We start from the raw sequence: 25,942 nt of genomic DNA on the forward strand, positions 1-25,942 counted from the left end.
AGGTTGCTAAAAATCGTTAGTTGTGATTTTGCATTGTACAACTTTAAGTTTTGTATTTGTTTTGTTGTCTGTTGTTGTTTTCCTTTATGTATGTTGGTTTTGTTGTTGTCTTGTTTTGCTGTTTATATCCTATTCAATTTATCTTTTTTCATACTTGAGATTTGTCTATCCTGTAACTTAATTATTTTGACTCTTTGGAGATACTCTGTTTATTTGCTTCAGTAATTACTGTGTTACTTGTGAGTATGCAAAAAAAAAAAAAACTAATAAACAAAACGTTTAAAAAAAAAAAACATCTACTGCGCAAAACGAGCGAACGGAGAAGCTATAAACCCCATTCATTCTTCCATCGCGGGACGAAAATAGCCGCCCTACGAGCTCACAATGTGTCGCATCATCTGCGAAGCGTTGTGAGCTTGTAGCTCCATTTTTAAATCAATTCTAAAATGAATAGGTTAAAGTAGGTGAAAATGAAAGAAGGCTAAAATTGGTGTAAGGAGCGCTGCTCTACGGGTTTTATGAGGGGGCTGCTACCTTCTGAACTAATTCTTGGAGCCAGAGTATATGGAGTTGCAGTAATAATCTAGACAGGAGGAGATAATAGGTGTGATGGGAGACTTTTTATAGATCAGCGGGAGTAAAAAAAAAAGGACTTTAATTTAGAATTTCTTAGCTGGTAAAAACAGGATGGGACTCATCGGACCACATTGTGTGGTAAAACTCAGAGCAAAGTCTCATTTCACATGTTAACGGTAGATCAGGGGGTCATTGGTATTCATTTTAGTGCCGAAGGAGAAAAACTAAATCCCTCATGACATTCAGCTGCTCAACACTTCGGCGACACACAGACGAAACAAAGTACAAAAGTGTCACAGGTGCAATATGCGTTCAGTTTCATCATATATGGCATACATATGGATACATTAAGGTCATACATATGTATGCGTGATATCATAGTGAGATGGAGACGGTGGTGTAATGTTCAGCGTGTGTGTGCACGGCTTTGGGGAAGGAGCTGTGCTTGCAGAAAGTTAAGATTTTCCTTGCCCGAGGAGCTGTATAGCACAGAATGGACTTACATCATTTGCGTATATTATAGCTGCATATATGTATGCTGATATAATGGTGCCGTACCGTGGCTCATACACATGAGGTTTAAGGGGTTTTTTTTAATTAAAAGGAAGCATAATTTTGGCCGGTGGCTGAGTTAAAGGAGTAGTTCACCCAATTTTTTTTTTATAATAATCTATCAATTACACACCCCATGAAGCCTTGAATTCATGGAGATATTTTAGTTTTTGTCACATTCCTAAGCCAATAATTTGATGACCGGCGGTCTCTCCGGTAGGAGACTCAAAGAGTCTCCCTTGAGTCTCCTACCGGATACATTAGCTCTCCTTTGAGTCTCCTACCGGATACATTAGCATCTTTCCGCCAGTCATCAATTTAGGAATGCGACAAAAACTCCAAAATCCCCATTAATTCAATGCTTCATGAGGTGTGTAATTGATAGAAAACAAGTATATTTTGGGGGTGAACTACTCTTTTAAAGTTGAAAGTTCAAACTGAAGTGAACCACAGAAACATGTGACCCTGTGGGGAATGGAATACAGATAATTCCTCTGTTGACTTTTCCATTTGGAGTCAATCCATTAAAACCAGGAAAGCATCTGCGTCATTTTAGTTTTAAGCTCAGAGCTTGCAGATCAGATTTTTTTTTTTTATCGTGACATTTTGTGCACAATCTTTGAATGTTTGTATCAAATCTTTGCTTCAGTGGGGTTCCTGGAACAAAATATTTTGAGATTGGGGTCCACGACCAAATGCATAATTTCGGGGGTCCTTGACATAAAAAAGTTTGAGCACCACTGATATAGCAACATAGGGTTTTCAGAAAACTGTTAGGATTTAGAAGACATTTGTCTTAACACATTGCATGCCAATCGCGTAGATCTACGCGAACCTAAATAAAGCCGCAGCGTACGTGAAGTGGTCTTTTTTTTTTTTAAGTGACACATTTCATTGTAGGCCTCTCTCTCTCGCAGTGACACATTTCATTGTAGGCCTCTCTCTCTCGCAGTGACACATTTCATTGTAGACCTCTCTCGCAGTGACACATTTCATTGTAGGCCTCTCTCGCAGTGACACATTTCATTGTAGACCTCTCTCGCAGTGACACATTTCATTGTAGACCTCTCTCGCAGTGACACATTTCATTGTAGGCCTCTCTCGCAGTGACACATTTCATTGTAGGCCTCTCTCGCAGTGACACATTTCATTGTAGGCCTCTCTCGCAGTGACACATTTCATTGTAGACCTCTCTCGCAGTGACACATTTCATTGTAGGCCTCTCTCACAGTGACACATTTCATTGTAGACCTCTCTCGCAGTGACACATTTCATTGTAGGCCTCTCTCACAGTGACACATTTCATTGTAGACCTCTCTCGCAGTGACACATTTCATTGTAGCACACCCGGATACGGAAATGACGGAATGTCGCCGATTGAAAATGTCTTCTCTGGGCCACTCACACATAATAAGGTATTTAGCGAGGTCTGTGGCGAGGTGAAAAAAACAAAAAAAAACTATAAATCGCTGGCAGTGGGTGAGTACATTATGATATTAAACTCTGGCATGGAATGTGTTAATGTGTTAAATGAACATGGAGTGGTTTCGTCCGCTATCACTGACCTGCTCAAACATGAGCTCTCTGAGTTGTCCTATCTTGTCCCCGTCCTCTGGGTGGTTCAGGATGTAGTCCTTGACAAAGAAAGCCTGCAAGGGGAGAGAAACACACACACACACACACACACACACACACACACACACACACACACACACACACACACACACACACACACACACACACACACACACACACACACACACACACACACACACACACACACACACACACACACACACACAATTAGACACGTAGACAACAGGAAAGGACACTCTAGGGACAATCTGATGAAGATCACAAAACAATTACACTTTTAGAGTTTAGATCATGTATTATTGTTGCTGCTGCAGAGGTGGACAGCATATCGTTTAACATTATTCAGTGGTACAATTTTCATCGTTATGTAAAAGTAAACTATTCCTAGAGTACATCAAAACCTGCAAAGATTTTTTTTTTAAAATCAACAAGACAATCCCAGTGGCATTTCAATTGGTGTGTCTCGCAAGGTGTTTGATTGTTATGATGTTTTGTTTTACATAATGAGGTCACGTAAGAAAGTTCACTTCCATCCAGAGCTAGAGTAGGCGGTTTCTACTTTTTTTTATGATAAATGTTTCCACTGCCATTACAAGGGACACGCCACCATTTTGTGAGGTCCTCTGAGAAAATCAACTGACTGTAAAACACCCGCCTTGTTTTTGCCAATCGTGAAGCCAAGTCTAATTGTGTTGGTATTACTTGTTGAATCAACATTCATGGCTGGTTTGTAAAAGCCTTCCGAGTTCAGATTAGTTTAGTTGCGCAGTGATGAAGCCATATGGTTGGTGAAAAAAATACAGAGCCAAGAAACACAAATTGAAAGAAAAAAAAATCCCTGGAAAGGAAATTAGAAAACCATCACACACAACAGTGAACAATAAATTGAAACTACAACTGTTGATGAATTCACACAACCATATATACCCTTTGCTTTCGGCTTACGTAGGTAGACAATTTGATGTTTAATTTCTAAGTGTCCGCTTGGTCTCCGATTTCCCCAGGATTCAATACCACACCTGATTATGAATCACAGACTTGCTTTTTAGCACACAGTTCCCAAACTAAAAAAGTTGATTCAAAAAGAGTAAACGGATAGGGTGAGAAAGTGTGGCTGTGCTTTGAATGGCGGTCGGCGCGTTAGCGGTGTCTGCGCGTTAATCGCAGATTCCCCGGTGTTTGCCGTCGCCATCAACACAGAGATGCGTCTGCAAGATTTTCCCAGCGTACACAAGGAGGAAAGAGATGATGAGCCAATCAGAAAGGCCCCCGACTCGCAATCTCCTTTCAGATCTGTCACGGCGAGAGAGGAAGGCCGGAGTTCACAAGAGGAAGGGCGGGAAAAAAAGAATAAAGGTCTGCGCTGCTCCTCTCTCAAGGACACGGCTGTCTATCTCCAAAGACACACAACCGGATGAGTCAAAAGAGAAGCACACTGCTACTTCAAAGACACACACGTACGCCGACACACACACACACACACACACACACACACACACACACACACACACACACACACACACACACACACACACACACACACACACACACACACACACACACACACACACACACACACACACACACACACACACACACACACACACACACACACACACACACACACACACACACACACGTTAAAAAAAAAGTGCATGCACACAAACAGACAGATATATAATGCACTTAAATGCCTACACAAACACAAAGATATGCACATACCACCCACACGCACACACAGATCTCGATCAATAATTGGCATCCGAGTGTGACTTGCCATGTCTGTCGGCTCCGGCTATCAAATAAACAAAACAATCTTAACCCATTAAGACCGGGAACGCATCTGTGTAACCACTTTAACCACAAGTAAGACGCGCGAACGCGGGAAGCGAAACGCAGCTCGAAAATAACATAGCAAGAAGAAATCTAAAACTGTCCTCAAACTAAGGCGTTTTCAACTTGCCATCCGGCCTGAAATATGCACAAATGACATGGAATTCTTAGATATCCCAATAGATGAACTCGTCTAGATGCTATTAGATGTGTTATTTTTGACTGTAGCTGCTATATTTCTCTCAGAGGAGTGTAATTAGTCACCCAGGGGCAGGCGGATTTCAGCCACACTGTTGCACTCTGAGATCTGTCAGCAGCCAATGAGAGCGTGAGTCACATGGGGGCGCGGCTGCACACAGGCAGTGCACACAATACTGCACACAGACACACACACAACCCGAGCACGGTTTCATACAGTAGTAAGCTCCACTTGCGCGGAGGCACGCCTCCTTCCGCTGCGTTCGCAATTATTTTATACTTTGGCTATTCAAAAATAGCAGATATACAAGCTCATAGCGCGGCACCGAGTGCCGCGCTATGAGCTTGTAGATTTGCTATTTTTGAATAGCCAAAGGAATGAAAAAAATTACACAGATACTTTCTCGGTCTTAATGGGTTAATACCAGACAGGAGTTGGTTTCTCAGAAGTCTGCATCTTCACAGAGAGACCTTTGGAGCTCTACACCTACAAACACACGCCACTCTCCACGTTCTCGGCACACCGAGGAATCTGACCTTTTCCCCTGCTCCAGCTTTGATTGTAATGTCAGTGATCTGCGCTTGTATATGAAAATCACTACGGATAAGTGTCGGCTAAATGTCTACACTGTCGATAATAATATAAAACCCATATCCTCCCGCATGATACCAAAAACAGGGAGGTGGACAGGAGATTAAATGCCGCACCACTTTCTGGGCTTTTAATGTGCAGAGTCTATGATTTGCCAGTGGTGGAAAGTAACTAGTACTAAGTACATTTACTCAAGTCCTGTACTTAGTACAACATTTAGATACTTTTACTTTACTTGAGTATTTTCATTTTACTACACCATATATGAATGATGGAAGTCTCTCACCAGGGACCAGTGGGAGAGGGACTCGGGCGCGCCGAGCGGCTCACTAAATCACTACAAAAAGTCCAATTAGAGGTAGAACGCCAAAGGGCCCCAAAGTAAATCAGACGTAATTCTCCTATACGTGCCCACCCACCCCCACTCCGGTCGAGAGCAATAAATCTGAATACTAATAACAACGATCTCGCCTTCGGTCGCGGCTGCCAATCGGCGCCACGCAAATAGAAATTAATAGATTTATGATGCTCGATTCCTCGTGGAATTCCAACGACCGCCGCAATAATTATTCAAGGGGCGAAAATGGGGGGCGTCGATATTGACGATGACACCGGTGTCGAGCAAATAATGGTCATCAATTTTCCTCACGTGAGGCAATGCTAATATACGAAATATTTTATTGGGTATGATATGGAAGTCAGGTTTGTGTAAAAGTAAAACCGCATGAAAACAGGCGTTAGAATCTAAAGTATCATGGTCCTCGGAGACACCTGTGTTTTCAATACACTACAGTAGGACGTTAATAGGCTCTATGCACAGCAGCCATATTGGAAGGAAATTGGGCCTCTTCTTACTTCCTTCACAGGTGTTACTTACCAATGATACTAATGAAGGCTCTGTTCCATTCTGGTCGAACTATATTGTTGGCTCACTGGAGACTCTGCTACACCATGGGTCTCAAATTGGGGTCCAGGGACTCTCATGGTTCCTTGAGGGTGTTCCGAGTGGACCCTTACGGGTGTGTAACTCTGAGAGTGTACAAATGGAACCAAATGGACCCGTAAGGGTCCATTTGCTCTTCGGTGTGACTTGGGTTCCTCACAGATCCGGTTGGGAACTGCCAGTACAGTCTATGTATTGTTCCCCGCGTGTGAGGTGCGGCCGTGTTTCACCCAAGGGGCCAGCTTCTTGGTTTTAAATTGAGGCCGTATAGGAAGTGACAGTTCATATGAATGACCTTTAGTCTCGCTGTTTCACACCTGCTGGTGTCAGAAGCAATTAGGCTCCATTCAAGCGGATGGGTTTTTGGCGAACTTTACACTTGATTTTATTACCTCAATAAACATTGTCGTAAATACTATATGCTTACAGTCGCTAGTTTAAAGTATTCTTTCAATCACCATAATATGCATTTTGGTAAATTATGGTCCCATTTATTTTAAAATTGATGATAAAGTAAAGTATGCTGTAGGAGGGGCGTGGCCACCTTGTGATGATTTGATTGACAAGCTACACAACCAATAGCATTAATTCCCCACCCCCGCTCTGGCCCCAACCAATAGCATTAATTTCCGTTTCCATAGGATATAGAAAGACATTTTTGAAATAGCTGAAAAACAGGCTTCATTTTTTACGGTCTGTAGAGTCTATGGGCATAACACTGTCCATACTTTTTTACTGTCTATCTATGGTTTCACCGTGGAATTTCTATCTGGCCCCACAGTGCTGCAGCCTGCCAGGATGCACCCTCTGTTCTTCTCCTGCACCCTCTGTTATTCTCAGCCAAATCATGACCGGGATGAGTTACGGTGTAGCCGTAACCCTCTGGACAAATGTTGGAAGGTTGGACGATAATTCGTTACGGTGTCATTTCCCCCCCCAAAAAAATGGCATCAAGCGCAGGAGCGATCAGCAGAATCTCACCTTTTGTGGTTCTATCGAGAATCTTTCCAAGCTTAACCCATTAAAGACCTGAGGCCGATTCTACAAAATGTCTGTTTTTAGAATGTCTTCTAAAAACTGTTTTTTTTTAAAACAAAACATATGTTACTATCTCAGTGGTTCTCAAACTTTCTCATGTCAAGGACCCCCAAAATTATATGTATTTGGCCATGGACCCACCCCCATCTCAAAATATTTTGTTCCAGGGACCCCCAGAAGCAAAGATTTGAGTTACAAATGTTTGCTTGAAAACAAAAAAAATTGCACAAATTTTCACGATTTCTCAAAAATAGCAGATATACAAGCTCATAGCGCGGCACTCGGTGCCGCGCTATGAGCTTGTATATCTGCTATTTTTGAATAGCCAAAGTGTCAAATGAAAAAAATTACACAGATGCTTCTCCGGTCTTAATGGGTTAATAACAGGCTATTTCTAGTCTGAGTACTTTACTGCATGTGGTGGACATGCACAGACATGGACACACAAACTAAATTAAAAACTGCCTCCCTCTCTCTGCCTCTCTCCATCTTTCCTTCTCATGTACACACACACACACCCATACACACACACACACACACACACACACACACTGCAGTGGAAGAGGGTGGTTGCTATGCGACGCTGAGAGCGAGTCACAGAGTCCATATACCGTTGGCTGAAGGTAAGAGGCATTTTCCTTGAGGTGAAGGAGGTGGTGATGCACTTGATGCACTTGTCAAGCCTCCACAGACCAGCCACAAGTAGACACCGTTTAATGGTGTAAACGGGGTTTCACTCACATATTACTGTACCTTTATGCCTCCCAGCTCACACGTTCAAATTATCTCTTTTTTCCCCACACAAAATGCTCATTACAGGAGCCACGCTCATCGATTTCCTCATGGCACTAAAGTGAGACTATTATACTTAATATTCCTTTCTTTTTTAACCACTTAAGCCCTACAATATATATACTGCACTTTGCTGCATGACGAATAATGAAAATAGCCCATCTACAAGCTTTTAGATCTGCTGTTTTGGCTATTTTTGAACATTTTGCTATTTTTGAAAGGTTTGGAATGTTAGAAGTCAGGTTGAAAGTGATTAAATGACAACGGGGTTCCTGTTGCATCTGTGCTTATGTTTTTTACTTTTGTTGACGGCGTTACCACTCTTGTGTAAACATTTCAAAGTAAAACTGTTCTAGCTAAGGTGAGTACCAACCAGGCGCCGTCTTACTCGAGCGTAGCGCTCCTGTTTCTACGTCACTACAGAGAAGGGCCCCTACAGCAGATGCCTTCGGATCGCTCATCCGAAACCTGCCAGAGTACATTAAGAGCTCCACAACACCAGCAGGATCGCAGGAAAGAGCCAGAGAGTGGAGGCGTACGCCGCGGAGAAGAGGCAAATCTCTGCCATCTACGATTCTGAGCTACTCGAGGCCGCACGGAAATAAGACGGACGAACTCCCGACTTCTGACAAGAGGACTCACAGCGCGAGTCCCGCGTCGCGCTTTTCACCGAGACTTGCGTTACAGCCAGAGATCTCTGACTGTTACGCCTGAGTTATAAGTAGTCGGGTGTTGCGCGCCGGAAAAAAAGCCAATCTACAAGCTCCCAATGCGTCACGGCACAAACGCATTGTGAGCTTGTAGATCGCCTATTTCCGGCGTGCAGTGGTGGAAAAAGTACTCAAATTCTTTACTTAAGTAAAAGTACCAATACTGCAATATAAAAATACTCTGTTACAAGTAAAAGTCCAGAATAAAACATTTACTTGAGTAAAAGTACAAAAGTATTGGCATCAAAATGTACTTAAAGTACCAAAAGTAAAATTACTAAATATTTGAAAATAGCAGATCTACAAGCCCACAACGCGTCGCGATGCGACGCGTTGTGAGCTTGTAGATCGGCTATTTTCAAATAGCCGCTATGTATAAAATAGGGCTAAAGTGGTTAATGTATGTTTTATAATATCATAGTTTATATCTGAAAAGTAACTAGTAACTAAAGTTTTCAAGTAAATGTAGTGGAGTAAAAGTACAATATTTGCCTCTGAGATGTAGTGGAGTAGAAGTAAAAGTATTGGAAATTGGATATACTCAAGTAAAGTACAAATACCTCAAAATTGTACTTAAGTACAGTACTTAAGTAAATGTACTTAGTTACTTTCCACCCCTGCCTATTTCCGGCGTGTGACTCCCGCGTGCGACTACGTGTAACTCAGTCTTTATGTTGATATACAGTAGAGGGGATCTCAGACATTCGAAGCTAGCTGTCAGGGAAAAGTGAAGGTGGCAGGCTCCGCGTGAACGTAAGTGACAGGTGGTGCAGACTGCACACCGTCCGGGAGGAAATCTGTATTCTGTATGGAGCTGTTGTTGCGTGTGTGAGTCTCGGGCCGTTCAGCCTATACCTCGAGAGTTTGGTAATATCCTCATCTGCGCCGCGTTTATGCACCTCCCCCAGTGGCACCGCCTCGAGGGCTGCGGCACAGGTGTGGGATTGTTTTCACTGATCAACTACGGTGCACCGATTTTCGTCGTGGGAGATCTTAACCCTTTAAGACCTGGAACGCATCTGTGTCATTTTTAGATTTCTATGGCTATTCAAAAATAGCAGATATACAAGCTCATAGCGCGGCACCGAGTGCCGCGCTATGAGCTTGTAGATCTGCTATTTTTGAAAAGATCGTGAAAGTTTGTGCAAATCTTTCTAAGCGAACATTTTTAACTTGTGTTACAACTCCTGGGGGGTCCCTGGAAAAATATGTTTTGAGATGGGGGTCCGCGGCCAAATACATATCATTTTGGGTGGTCCTCGACATGAAAACGTTTGAGAACCACTTACAGCAATGTATGTTTTTTTTGTAGAATCCCCCAGAAGCAAAGATTTGAGTTACAAATGTTTGCTTTAAAAATATAGATATTCAAAGATTTGCACAAAATGTCCACGTTTTTTTTTGCCGCGCTATGAGCTTGTATATCTGCTATTTTTGAATAGCCAAAGGAATAAAAAAAATGACAGAGATGCGTTCCCGGTCTTAACGTGTTAATCATTACAATTTCGACACCGCAATGCCAGGCTTTTGAACAGCATATTAAAATGCGATGCCAAGGAAAATTCGACTTTAGACAAGTTCTATGGTGTAATGTGAAATTGTATACGCGGCCATAGCTTGAACCAAGCCCGTCTAACTCAGACCATAACAATGTTTACCTGATCCCCTCAAGAGCTGTAAAACCCCCTGGTTAAATCCAGTGGTGGAAGAAGTACTCAAGATTCAACAAATACTATTTTACTAGTCCCGTAGTCAACATTTTACTTGAGTAAAAGTACAAAAGTAACGGCACGAAAATATACAAGGAGTACCAAACGGAAAAAAAGTACTCATTATCATATTATTGGATTATAATTAGTAATGAATTAATGTGTTCATCGCTTTAATGGTAGGGTAAGTGATTTTCTTTGGTTAAAATAAGTGTTAAATAGCTCTATATTCTGATAGTACTCATTGCTATAGAGTGTTTGTTCAGTAAAAGGAGTCTCCTTGTCTCTCCAGCTCTTTACTCTTTATAAAACAGAAAATGCATTTTCGTTTCAGTTTCAGTTTCATTTCCAATTTTATCCAATCAGGATAGAGAACTCAATCAGGATATAGATTAAACAAGTGAAATTGGAAGTGATGACACTAAGAAATGAGCAGGTAAAATTGGAACTGGAACACTTTGAAGCTTAAAATTTTATACTTTCTACTGATTGGCTGAGATTTTGACACCTACCGGAAAATGTGTTTTCTGTTTATTAAAGAGCTGGAGAGACGGGGAGACTCCTGTTACTGAACAAACACTCTATAGCAATGATTACTATCAGAATATAGTGCTTTAACCTTTTAACAATGTACTTTTTGTTTTAACCCAAAAATATCACTTACCCTACCTTTAATGTTGTAGTCTAGTAAAGGCGGGATGATTTGTACTACTTTGTGCTGCTGGGTAGCTTAACTTAACTTATTAATAATAATAATACACAATTTATCAATTATGGCGGAGGGGGGGGGCTATTCTGTGTATGTACTAGCACTACTGCATGTATGCATTCTGTCTTGACACATTTCCTTCAGGAAAATAAAGTCCATCTTATGTTTATTATCCTGATGCATTACTAATGTGACCAGGTCCTGAGGTCCTGAGGTGGTTTTCACAAGTAAGTGGGATTTCTGTTTTGGGGGGCAATTCCAGCTCAATTTCTACGTGAATAAAGTCACCTCCCAACAAGCATATCAATGCCAGGTGTTATCCCATTAAGACGGGGAACGCATCAGTGTCTTTTTAGATTTGAGCCAAAAAAACATTATTTTACACTTTGGCTATTCAAAAATAGCAGATCTACAAGCTCATAGCGTGGCACCGAGTGCCGCGCTACGAGCTTGTAGATCTGCTATTTTTTTTAAATTGCGAAAATGTGTGCAAATTAATATATTTATATTCTTTTAAAGCGAACATTTTGTACTCAAATCTTTGCTTCTGGGGGTCGCTGGAACAACATATTTTGAAATGGGGGTCCGCGGCCAAATACATATAATTTTGGGGGTCCTTGTCATGAAAAAGATTGTGGACCACTGACATAGAAACATAGGTTTTTCAGAAAACTGTTAGGATTTAGAAGACATTTTTAGAATCGGCTTCAGGTCTTAATGGGTTAAGTAGAATGTAAATAGAGTAAAAAAATCTCAGTGTTGGTTGAGACACTGAGAACGTACAAAGGGAAACGAACACAGAGGATCTCTGTATCTCCGTGCGCCGAGTATTTCTCCCCTTTGTCTGTATCTATTTGTGTCACTGTTTGGTCTCATTGCACCGCAGTCACATGAAATACGAACGCATCATCCCTCTATCCGTCAGCCGCCCGCTCATCCGTCACATCCCTCGTTCCCCGCCTATCTGTCTATCCGACGCTCTCTCGCACACATCCCATCTCGCTTCCCCCTCGCTCATCCATCCATCCATCCGTCCGTCCGTCCGGTCGTTCGTCCGCCACACCCCCCCCGATCCATGCATCCATCCAACCACACCCTCCATACATCCATCACCCCAATCATCCACGTCACGTCATGTGATTCCGTTAACCCTTTAAGACCTGAAGCCGATTCTACAAAATGTCTACTAAATCCCAACAGTTTTCTAAAAAAACGTTTGTTTCTATATCAGTGGTGCTCAATCTTTTTCATGTCAAGGACCCCCAAAATGATATGTATTTGGCCGCGGACCCCCATCTCAAAATATTTCGTTCCAGGGACCCCCAGAAGCGAAGATTTGAGTCATAAATGTTTGCTTTAAAAATATCTATATTCAAAGATTTACACACATTTTCTAGATTTTTCAAAAATAGCAGATCTACAAGCTCGTAGCGCGGCACTCGGTGCCGCGCTACGAGCTTGTATATCTGCTATTTTTGAATAGCTAAAGTGTAAAATAATGTTTTTTTTTGCTCAAATCAAAAAAATGACACAGATGCGTTCCAGGGCTCAATGGGTTAAGCGCTCCATCCGTCTATTCATCCCTCGCTCCCTCTGTCTGCCTCTCCATCCATCTATCCCTCCATCCACTGCAGGCCCTTATAACTGCATTTGGAGGCACAAGGGTATTGAACGTTGAATACCTCACCAGATCCATGCATGGTCTATCAGATAGCCTATCTATCTCATTTATTTCTATCATGAGAATATTTTCGCCAGTTTAACCCATTAAAGCCGGGAACGCATCTGTGTCATTTTAGAGTCGAGCTATAACCATAATTTTATACATTGGCTATTCCAAAAATAGCAGATATATTGTATTGTATTTTATATGTTGTTATCAGGGCGTCCTTGAAAAAGAGAGCTCGCTCTCAATGGGCTTCCCTGAATAAATAAAGGAAAAAGAATAAAGATATACAATGAGCTTGTATATCTGCTATTTTTGAAACATCTTGAACATTTGCGCAAATCTTTGAATATATATTTTTAACATTTGACACCCAAATCTTTGCTTCTGGGGGTCCCTGGAACTAACTATTTGACAAAAGTTCGCTTTAAAGGATATATATATTCAAAAGATTTGCACACATTTTCACGATTTTTCAAAAAATAACAGATCTACAAGCTCATAGCGCGGCACTCTGTGCCGCGCTATGAGCTTGTATATCTGCTATTTTTTAATCGACCAAAGAGATCTAAAATGACAGATGCGTTCCCAGATTGAATGGGTTAACAAAATGGATGGGGGGGGGAGGTCACAGCTAGAGAGGCTATGGATATTAGGCGGTCCTTCGCATGAAACATTTGGGAAACCCTGTGTTTTATCACATCAGTTGCAGTGTTCCTGATTATTATTTAGCTCTTTTTACTATGTGTGCAGGCGAATATAATCGTCAAACTGTCCAAGTCGCTGGATCATTGCGCGTACGTGTGCCGCGCGGTGGAATGAAACGTTTGTGCATCTCGTATTCCCATCTGTTCATCTGCGCGATCATGGAATAATTATCACCAAAAAAAAAAAGGCGTGGGACAAAAAAAAAGTATCTCCCCTCAAAAATAAAGACGCGTCCATCTGCTGCTCGCTTCATCAAATCCATCCTTTCATCCATCGACAAGCCGTTCTATCATCACCCCCCCCCCCCCCTCCTCCCCCCCGTTACCGACAGCAGGAAAATGACGCACGTACAAAGTGCGCATCAATATTCATAGTGCACTAATGTCTCTCAACCCACATCCAAAACAATCATGAATCCATTAATCCAGGTACTGTACGTACGTACCCCGTTTCTTGTATGCTGCTTTTATAAATGTGCATTGGTACTGTACGCCGTGTAACATCAGGGGGTCTTCAACAGGGGGTCCGGGGACCCCTTAGGGAGTCCTCAGAGTTACTACAGGGGGTCAGCAAAATCTTTGTGTGATATGATATTTTTTTTACATGAATAGTATAGCATCCCTTTTCGGAGGAGAACTTTAGCCCAAAATAGCAGATCTACAAGCTCACAACGCCTCGCGCTGCGAGGCGTTGTGAGCTTGTAGATCGGCTATTTTTGGCTAAAGCAGAGGGAAAAAAGAGCAGACCAAGTAAAAAAAAAAAAGAGTTTAATCTGGAACACCATTTTATACAATATAGAGGGGGGTCCCTGCTTCATCTCTCTCTCAGCTAGGGGGGTCCCTGGCCTGAAAAACGTTGACGACCCCCTGATGTCCATTACCCTGTACATACCTATTCCTATGTGCTGCTTTATAACCACCTCCTGCCATTGCTTTTCTCACGACTGCCCGTATCGCATCGTGACGCATTGTGAGCTTGTAGACCTGCTATATACATTCCGCATAATGAGTACTTTCTACTACTCGGTACAAATACTTTTGTACTTTTACTCAAGTCAATTTTGAATTACGGACTTTTACTTGCTACAGAGCATTTCTACATTGTAGTATTGTTACCTTTACTTAAAGTAATACTAGGTAACTTTTTCAACAAAACTAAAGTTAAATTGTATATCTTTTGTGAGTGGCAAAAGTTTCACAACACCCACTCCATGAATTTCACCCCCGAAAGCCTTTTATACATATATTTTCTATTGAACGGTGATAGGGGTGTCTTTCCCGCGAAAATGACGTCATCTGGCCGGAAAACGGAAGCGGAAATGCACCGGTTTCCTGTTTGGCCAGGAACTACCGCACAGGTTTCCTGTTTGGCCACGAACTACCGCGCTAATAACAAAAAGGAACCTCACGCTGATTTTAAGAGATTGTATGATTTGAAGATCGAAAAAAAAACAGAAAAAGAAAACACAGCTCACGGTAACTAAAGCTCCACTGGCTAAGAGAAACGATCCACAGATCGTATAAAACAATTAAAAGAACGCTTTTTGGAGCGCTTCCGTCTTCCGGTGAAAACAAATGGAATTCTGGGTAACAGAGGAATAAACAAATAGCTTGCAGTGACGGTAATGACCAGCAGAGGCTGCTAAAAATCGTTATTTGTGGACTTGCAATGTATAACTTTAAGTAAGAAATGTGAGTACTTTTTCCACCACTGCCAGCCATACACCCCTCCCTCCTTTCCTCCTCCCTCCCTCCCTCTCTCCCTCCCTCCTTTCCTCCCCCCTCCCTCCCTCCCTACCTCCTGGTAGCGTGCCAGTCCCCCGTTGACGGCGGCGTCGATGACCCCGTTGAGGCACATGGTGAGGGGGTTGACGTTCTGCATCTGTCTGCTCTGGCACTGCGTGATGAGGGTCCTCAGCTGCAGGTTCTTGTTCTCGATCACCTCGATGGCGTTCTCCAGCGGGCTCACCTCCACCTGTACCACCAAACAAACACAAAGACACAAAGTCACAGTTAGGAAGAGGCAACGCCGAGTGTGGGTTGCTTGTGATGTACTGTAGACAGTGTTGCCAGATTCTGTGAGAGAAACAAGCAACCAGGTCTAGGAAAACCAGCCCAAAAGAAGCGACTATGGGCCACATGAGCACTTTTAACATGTACATCAGCTATTTGAAAATAGCAGATCTGCAAGCTCACAACGCGTCGCGATGCGACGCGTTGTGAGCTTGCAGATCGGCTATTTTCAAATAAAATCTTGCGGGGAAATTATAATAAGCAGATCTGGCAACCCTGACTGTAGACTAGAGATTAAATTGGATTAGATCTATTCTTACAGGGAAATCTGCCTTTAGTTTTTAGAAATCTGCCTTTAGTTTCACCTCTAAAGGGATATTTTTAATATACTTAATGTATTAAAGGGACTACACCATGAATTTGAACTTTTCCTTCTTTTTTTTTGTGTTTTTGGTCTCCCCTATCTCTCTTCTATCCCCAAAAAATACCCCAGTTTGAGCACTCAGGCTTTCACAGCATATCTGGGGTTTTATGTAAATTGGTCTCAAAACAGGCCAAATTGTTACAATACAATCCCTCCCGTTTTTCAGTTCCAACATAAAAAATATATATATATAAGAATCTTTTTTTTTTTTACTTTTTTTTCCACTGAGATCCACCAGGAGATAACATGCATACAAACTGGCTCAATAGCGCCTCGTGCAAATCAGGACAATGTGGTATTGCAGGTGAAAGTGCTTTATAAGCCAGAGAGAAGTTAGTTGGAATGAGTATATCTGAGGCTTGATTTAGGCTCAAACCTTTTGAAAAACGTTTGAGGGACATAAACAATATGATATTAAATATTATTTTTTTTTTTAAATTCATGGTGTAGATCCTTTAATATTTAATTTTTTCATTTATTTAATATATTCTTTAATTGTTTTTTTGTTTGTTTTTTAATAAGTCAACAGAACCCAGGACGGGTGTTTTCAATGAATCTAACATAGTTAAAATGGAGTTTGAAGTTACAATGGGTTTGTATAGGCGTGTGTCTGATAAAATGAATGTCAAATATCTAAATACTGAATCAAGTAACTTACAAACTGTCTGGGGTGCTCACAAAAGCCTGAGTAGATGTTAAAATGAACCCAACATGTTTGAAAGTGAAATATCCCTTTAAGCACGTGAACCCTATTCTAGGCATGTCATAATAGGTGAACATTCGGCGAAAATAGCCAATCTACAAGCTCTAGTCGCAACTAGTAGATTGGCTATTTTCGAACGAGGAGATTCAGTGTAGAGGGGTAAAAAAGGAGGGGTACAAGTATAGACCCCTGGGGGATGCTAAAAAAAACAACAACAATTATATGCAGTCAAAGAGACAACATTGCACATAAAACTTACATCACAACAGAATTCAAAAGGCTTTGTTCATAGACGCTGTTGACAGTGAACAAATTATGCGTTTTATGCTTCAAATGTACCCACGTTGCTCACACAAAGACACAATCACACATTCAAATCAGTATCAGACGAACAGAGAAGTGTGGAAAAACACTGTATATCTGTGATGTATTGCCTGCTAGTGATTGTTTTTAAGTTTTACAATCAAAGGTATTAGGTAACTCTTTTCTTTCTTCGCTGATTACATCGCTCTCTGGGACTTTTCTATACTTTTCTAACGCTCGCACAGAATTATTTTACCTTTTAATTGTTTTAAAAAATAGCCCCATTGTGAGCTGAAATATTTCAGCTATCTTTGACACATTTTGAATAGAGCTTACTTAAACAGGCGAAGTATAAAATGGGGTTAATTGGCTAATGTAACATACGTTTTGTAAGAATAATCTTAATCCACAATGAAACTTTGAAAACTAAAGTTTTCAACTACCGGAGTAAAAAGTACAATATTTGCCTCTGAAATGTGGTGGAGTAGAAGTAGGCCATTGCATGAAGTAAAAGTAGATGTACTTAGTTACTTTCCCCTACTGCCAATCACAGATACACTATCTAATATTTCACACCTTGCCAGTGGCTATATGCACTGAAGTATAATGTGCTTAGATCATCAGAGAGAGACACGGTTATGTTAAAAAAATATATATATATCATTTCAATTCCCTACTGTACATTGAAATGATTTGAATGAGCGCTTCGGTCACTCAAAGCATGGAAAAGTGCTGAATGATGCAGTGTGGGGATCTATGAAGTGTGCAAGTATGAGACTAAAAATGAGGTATCCTATTGGGGGGAAAGAAATGTGTCTCAGTTGGTCTCGTACTCATCTCTGTACCAATACCCATGCCAAATACAGTCCAATTTCACCCAGTAGCTCCAAACTAATGGACTAGATTAACCCATTAACACCTGGAACGCATACTGTGTCATTTTACATTTTTAGCTATAACCATTGTTCAAGCTCATAGCTGTAGCTGTATAGCTCGAGCTTGTAGATCTATTTATTTATTTTTAATTGGTGAAAATGTGTGCAAATCTTTGAATATAGTCCTATATGTTTTTTAAAGTGAACATTTTTAACACAAATCTTTGCTTCTTTGGGGATTCTACAATTCTTTTTTTTGTATTTATTAGTTTTACTTATGGTGCTATAATATCAGTGGTTATCAAACTATTTTGTTTTTTTCATAACCAAAATTAAATATATTTGTATCATTCCCCCCCCCCCAGAAGCAAAGATTTGAGTTTAAAATGTATATGTATATATATTCAAAGATTTGCACAAACTCGGTGCCGCGCTATGAGCTTGTATATCTGCTATTTTTGAATAGCCAAAGAAATCTAAAGCGAGACAGATGCGTTCCTGGATTGAACTGGTTAAACGATGCTGTAAAAAGTAATAAACTGGATCTGTATCAATGCTTTGGTACTGGATCCTCCTTGAGAAATAGGACTCTGAATAAGTAGCCAGTGTAGAGGAAAAAAAGGGTTTCAGTGCATGCCTAAGATAGCTGTAGCAATGTTGTCCTGCTGAACTGTTAAAACTCTCTGGACGAGGACAAAATGAACAGCTAAAATGCTAATAAAAGGATTTCTATATGCGATAACAGAATATAATAGATGATAGAACAAAATAGCAGATATACAAGCTCATAGCGCGGCACCGAGTGCCGCACTATGAGCTTGTAGATCTGCTATTTTTGAAAAATCGTGAAAATCTTTGAATGTATATATATATCTTTAAAGCAAACGTTTTGAACTCAAATCTTTGCTTCTGGGGGGTCCCTGGAACAACATATTTTAAGATGGGGGTCTGTGGCCAAATACATATATTTTGTTTTTTTGGTTGCTATATCAGACTTTTTCAAAAATTATTATTATTAAATTATTATTATTATTATAATGTACTTTTGCTATTTTTTTAATTTGAATCCTCAAAAGTAACAGTTTTGGACATATGAGGTCTCATATATAATTTAAAATGCAAATTAAAGGATTTCTATATGTGAGACAAATACATTGCAGTTGAATGCTGAATGTCAGTGGTTTATCTTGCAGTCATCAGATGAAAGGTGTGTGTGTGTGTGTGTGTGTGTGTGTGTGTGTGTGTGTGTGTGTGTGTGTGTGTGTGTGTGTGTGTGTGTGTGTGTGTGTGTGTGTGTGTGTGTGTGTGTGTGTGTGTGGGGTAGGAGTCACTCACCAGCTCTCTCTTTTCCACTTCGAACCAGCGAGAGATTCCTGGTAGACTCTGGACTAGTGTCAGTGTGGTCCTCTCCACCCAAAGACTCTGCAGAAAGAAACACACACACACACACACACACACACACACACACACACACACACTTATCAATACACAGCTAGATAAAACAAAAAATGTGCGTACCAACACGCAGACACGCACCCCACCCAGTATGTATAACACATGTGCATACATTAACCACCACTATCTCCCATCACAATCCATCTTCCACCGCTTGCCCCGTCGCCCTGCGTTGCTTGTCAACATGCCAGCAACGCGCAAGGTCAGGCGCACCAGTGCATCCTGACAGCATGCAAGCCACGGAAAACCCAACTGCATGCCATTACCATAATATGGATTCCCACGCCGCTGTAGAGGCTGTGACCTTCATGTTAAGTGTGCGAGCGCGTTTTATTATTTGTGTGTGTGTGTGTGTGTGTGTGTGTGTGTGTGTGTGTGTGTGTGTGTGTGTGTGTGTGTGTGTGTGTGTGTGTGTGTGTGTGTGTGTGTGTGTGTGTGTGTGTGTGTGTGTGTGTGTGCATAAAAATATTATTAGTTTCTTACCAATTAAAAACTGTTAAAGGTTCATTTCAGTGAGAGTGAGAAAATGCATGATTTGGTTTTTGATTCAGGCTGAATGCATTCGACTTTGACAAGTGCTCTTATAAGCCTGCAGCATACTCCGAAAGAAGTTGGAACTTTTCCGGCCTCGGCAGATCTTTCCGAATGGAACTTACAAAACTGTCTCATACTTGGCTGTGGCTCCGCTCTGAGTTCTGAACATTAAATCCCACCCACTGATTATTGAGGGCTGTGTAGCTTCTAACCTTCTCAGCCAACATTTCCTCAGAGCTCTCCGTGGTACGTTGCCAGCAGATAGCAGAAATAAAACGATACAATGTCGGTACAGACGCATTTTGGTGTCTCTGCGGTGATGTTCGGCTATTTAGAAAAAAACTTGGAGGTACAAGAACTGCCGAAACAAACTTTGGCAAGGCGCTGTCTGTCTGTTTGTTTGTTTGTTTGCTCTGCAATGGCGTCATCTTGTCCTTATTGACCTGCCAAAGCTGGGGGAAAAAAGGCTGAGTTCGTTTGGAGTAGGCTGCAGCCAATACATATGCTAGTTGATTAGGAGTCGTTTAGTTTTTTTCATCCACATTTCTTGTATAATGTAGATAACCTTTGACTTCTGCCAGTCTCGATCTTTCAATAGCCAGCAGCCATTGTGAAATCAACATTACTCTGAATTCACGCCAGCAGTGCTATATTTCACTGCCGCATTCAGAGAATACAGCAATGTTCAATGTCTCGTCTATGGAGAGGAGTGAGAGACGCTTTCCCCACCGCGGAAGGAGGTGGAACCAGCCAAAAGCAAAGTTCAAAAAGTTCAAAAAGTACAACTTTGCTGTGTGGTGAGCTGTGCTCTTAAGTAGGCGTAAACTAAGGCGGACATACACTCCACACTTCAGAAATGGACTAATGTATGGAAGTAGCAAACGCAAAGTTTCTATATCAGTGGTTCTCAAACCTTTTCATGTCAAGGACCCCCAAAATGATATGTATTTGACCACCGACCCGCCCATCTCAAAATATTTAGTTCCAGGGACCCCCAGAAAGCAAAGATTTAAGTTAAAAATGTTTGCTTTAAAACAATATGTATTAAAAGATTTGCACACTTTCACGATAAAAAAAAAAAAAGCAGATCTACAAGCTCATAGTGCGGCACTCGGTGCCGCGCTATGAGCTTGTATATCTGCTATTTTTGAATAGCCAAAGTGTAAAATAATGCTTTTTAGCTCAAATCAAAAAATGACACAGATGCGTTCGAGGTCTCAATGGGTTAAACTAGCAGTTGTAGGTGTGAAATGAATAAAGATTGAGCAACTACATGGCCTATTTCTTACCTAAAAAGCATGAATCGTTCACAAGTTACAAACGAGCTGTCATGAGAAAAGCATAGAGTGTCTGTACTTCTCCTCTCCCCGTCTGTGCGCGCTCTCCTCCCGGAAACAGCCGATATGTTCTCAGAGCAGCGGAAATCTCGCTGAAGCACAACCAGCTTATTTACGAGGGTGTAGCTCATACCTCAGACGCGCCATTTTATTGCATTTTTTTGCGAATGTCTGCACCACGAACATTCACTCGCAGCTGCTGGTGTGAACCTGATAAGGCGGGTCTCTGCATGATTGTATGCTGCAGCAAACCCAATGTAACAGATTTGTTGATTAGATAAACTAATTAATTACCAGACAGTCTCCTATGACTATGAGTTGACTAAAGATATGAAATTTAGTCGAGGACAGCCACAGCCCTACAACCTTCCTTCTGCTTCAACTCTTTGTACAGTGTGAAACAGTGAGAACGTTGGCTCACAAAAAAAAGGCTTACTGAACAGCTGTAGACACTAATTATCACACGCTGAATGTTCCTATGCTCGTTACTAATTATCACATGCTTGTTAAGGACAAGCCAAAGAACCAAAGGAAGAACGACGCCTGAAAAAATGTATTACAAGTTGAGAGGTGTGCACATAACTGAGCCCCATTCTGTGTTTTCGGCACCCTATGGTGGACAAACCAGCACATTACAATGACTTTGCAACATTGCGCGCGCGCGCAGCACGCACACACACACACACGCACACACACACACACACGCACACGCACACGCACACGCACACAGACACTGACCTTTCAACAGACAGTAGTAGACAGCTCTGTGTCATGCGAGGAGCTTGACAATTGGAGGTAAATGAGCTTTTCCCAAACTTCTCTGATAGAGCTGTGAGAGTGTATGGTCGTGTCTGTCAATAGCTGTCAGCCATGATGAGCAAGCACTCTATTAGACATACTGTATGTCATGCTTCCATCATAACACAGAGGCTGATGGAAACATGGCATTACACATTCCGAGAGACTGCGTGCGCGCGCGTGTGTGTGTGTGTGTGTGTGTGTGTGTGCACATGTATTAACTATGCTTGTGAAAGCCAAATGTCCCCATAAGTACAGTAGTACAGTTTGACAAATAGCCTTCATAGGTCTTCACACGAGAATAGAGTTGTTATATGGTTTAATCAATTGCACATTAATTACTTAATTAATTAATCACACCTAATTGCACAGCAGTGTCGCACACGCACACAGAAAATAGCCGATCTACAAGCACACTAAGCTTTGAATGTGCGTGCGTGCGTGCGTGCGTGCGTGCGTGCGTGCGTGCGTGCGTGCGTGCGTGCGTGCGTGCGTGCGTGCGTGCGTGCGTGCGTGCGTGCGTGCGTGCGTGCGTGCGTGCGTCCTCAGAATTCTGTTAACTGGAGTGGAAAGGGAGTATGTGGTTGCCTAAACAACCATGACGTGAGTATCATATTATGAGCATCTCAGTGTGTGTGTGTGTGAGTGTGTGTACGTGTGTGCGTGTGCATTCAGTTACACGTGAGACTAATGTATATGAGCGTCACATTGTGTGCCTGTGTCGTGAAGTTTGTTTACACGTACTGTATCTGTATACTGTATGCGGGAGCGAAGGGGTGTGTGTCCCAAAAAGTGGACTTGCTCTGAGTTGAGGCGGGCTCACCCTGTATCTGCTTCTTAATTAGTCACACAGGAGTCAAAATGAATTAAACATGCAGTAATCACACACACACGCACGCACGCGCGCACGCACACGCACACACACACACACACACGATCAATGAACTACTGTAGGAGAGGAAAGGAAAGGGTGCAGCATCATTGTTGTGTAACTCCCACACATTTCAATGAAGTTCTCCCCCCCTATATATACATACATATTCAACATTTCATTTCATAGCCCGTCAAGAGAATTCACAACGAAAGATCTTGTGGAAAAAGTTTTGCAATGGCTTTTGCTTATTGCATCCTTATCCTGCCTATAACATATTAACGTATTTGGGGGGGTGCAAGGGCAACAGCGTACCTCATACACATTCACTTACAATGCTAGTGGTACTATTTTTGTCAAGTGCTAATGCAGTATCCTGTACATCATGTGACATACTAGCGTCATGTCCATGGTGTTTACTTGTACATCATGTGACATACTAGCGTCGTGTCCATGGTGTTTACTTGTACGTCATGCTGTCTCACACTGAGGAAACAGGAGATACTTTATGGGCCACACATTTCCCTAAGGCTAATTCACTTTCAACCTGCGTCCCTATTTTGGGCATAATTATCATTATAGGTGAAAATATATACAGAATAAAAATAAATAAAATGTCCAAAATGTTTCATAAGTTTAAAAAATTGCGCAAATAGCTGATCAGAAATACACATTATAAAAGTACAAGATTCTGAAAACTCATACTCTTCCTTTTACAAGGATTTTCACATTTTCTCAGCTCAAACATTTACTTTGAATTGCATACTTAATACTTTACCTTTTACGTGAGGTTACATTTTTATCATTTTTCATGTTCCTCCATCAGTCTGAAACTTTTAAACTTTTAAACTTTTCCATTTTCTTTAGAACAAGAACTGTAATTAAACTTAACAATGGGGCTTTTCTGCTCAATAATCTCTGATCAGAAGCCCATACCAGATTTCATTGCATTTGAATGAATTGGGTTTCAAGGTGAGAAATAACTCTGCTTTGTTTTCTGCTGAGTTTTGTAACTCCCCACTGGTTCATTTATTTTTATTTGGACTTGATATGGCAGACGATGCACGGAATCCATTTTGTAATTACTGAATGGTTGTGTGAAAGACTGATTTATGTGATCAGCTGACGTGATCTAACGACAGCGAGGGTAACATTAATCCCTATGAAATAATGGAGGACTAAACCTGACTTATATGTGAATTATAAACAATTAAATATTCTGAAATCCGTGTTTGAAACATTGTGAAGAGAATCTAATTACATTAGTTGCTGCACTGAGTCAAATATCTTGTAGACTCAAATAGCCAGAAGATCAGAGATCCTACTGAAATGTCTGGTCACATTGAAATTCATTGTAATTGAAAATGAAGAAAAAATAAATAATAACTGCAGTGCAGAACCAATGCAGACTTTAGGGCGGTCCCTAATATATTGATGGTGATATGATTTGTTTTCAGAGCAGTAGGCGTAGGCTTGTCAATGGCCGTTCTAGTAGGTGGAGATCGTCTGATCATGAGATTAAATTAAATACTGTATCTTGCAGTCTGTATCTTTGTCTCTCTGGTCTGTCTGTCATGATGAGGGTATGTATGCATCCATCCACCCACCCAGGAGTGCCACAGTCGAACAAATTGATTTAATCGGTTATATATATTTATAAGTAACCGATTTTCAAAAATACCAAAAGTAGAAGATCAACAAGCACACAACACTTCGCAACACGAGGTTGTGAGGTTGTAGATCAGCTATTTTTGGTGATCTACCATTGCGTGACAAAGTTGAAAATAGGGCTTAAGTGGTTAATCAGACTTATTTTTTACCAGGTTGCAGACCTGGTCTATAGATACACTCTAGCTAGTAGTGAATTTTGCGTGACTTTTTCCTCATTGGCTGTTTTTTTAGCCAATGAGGGCTTAATGTACTCTCAGAATATGTGACCTAAAGACGACCCACAATACTGTGTCCGGCCACTGTATGTAACTCTATGGTAAGTGGCGCTGTTGCTCAATGTACTCTCAGAATATGGGATCTAAAAACGTTGCCATGTTTAGTGAGAGAAATAAGCAACCTGGTATAATATGACCGTGTCATATTTTGTTTGCTTTTTTTCTCACCAATTTAGTCGTCATGCAAATGTATTCCCCCCCACACACACATTTGTGTGTTGTTACTGTTGTTGTATCCTACTGACTCACCACCGGGAGGACGTAGAGCCTTTACCCTACTCCTCCCGCCCAACACTCACTGCTGACAGGTGCCGCCCAAGGGGCTAGCATCCAGGTTGTAAATTGAGGCTATATAGGAAGTGACAGTTCATATGTTTTTTGTTTTTTTTTGTTCTTTATTTACCCAGGGTAGTAGCTGAGCACAAGTGCTCATTTTCAGCAACGCCCTGCACATAGAAACACACAGACAGACAGACACATTAAAACCTGGGAGCTGACTAGTACAACCACAGTCTTATGCTATTATGAATGGCCTGTAGTCTCGCTGTTTCACCCCTGCTGGTGGTGTCCGAAGCAATTAGGCTCCATTCAAGCGGATGGGTTTTTGCCTAACTCTACACTTGATTTTATTACCTTAATAAACATTGTCATGGATACTATATGCTTCCAGTCGCTAGTTTAAAGTCTTCTTTCAATCACCATGATATGCGTTTTGGTTAATTATGGTCCCATTTATTCTAAAATTGATGATGGCTACCTTGTGATGATTTTGATTGACAAGCTACACAACCAATAGCATTAATTCCCCACCTCCCGCTCTGGTCCCAACCAATAGCATTAATTTCCGAATCCATTTTTCAGACCTGATATAGAAAGATGGCGTATTTGAAATGGCTGGAAAAATAAGCTTCATTTATGGTCCGTAGAGTCTATGGGCGTAACGTTGTCCATGTTTTTTTTACAGTCTATGGTGCCACCCCAGCCTGTAGGAGGTGCAGTGTCACCCTCCCCCTGGTGTATATTATTAAAAAACACGCTGTCGATTATTCAATTCATCGGAAA

General features: G+C 41.3%; 1 protein-coding gene across 1 annotated transcript in view; it reads right to left on the reverse strand.

Annotated features, from left to right (window-relative positions):
* dock4b (dedicator of cytokinesis 4b) overlaps positions 1–25,942 on the reverse strand; it is a 260,551-nt gene that overhangs the window by 32,326 nt on the left and 202,283 nt on the right. The window contains 3 exon segments of the mRNA XM_080421428.1: positions 2,694–2,777; positions 15,420–15,596; positions 19,275–19,361. Coding sequence (XP_080277554.1) covers positions 2,694–2,777; positions 15,420–15,596; positions 19,275–19,361 — 348 coding nt within the window.

Source organism: Gymnoscopelus braueri (assembly GCF_963280865.1).
Source record: "Gymnoscopelus braueri genome assembly, chromosome: 23".
Classification (NCBI taxonomy): Eukaryota; Metazoa; Chordata; class Actinopteri; order Myctophiformes; family Myctophidae; genus Gymnoscopelus; species Gymnoscopelus braueri.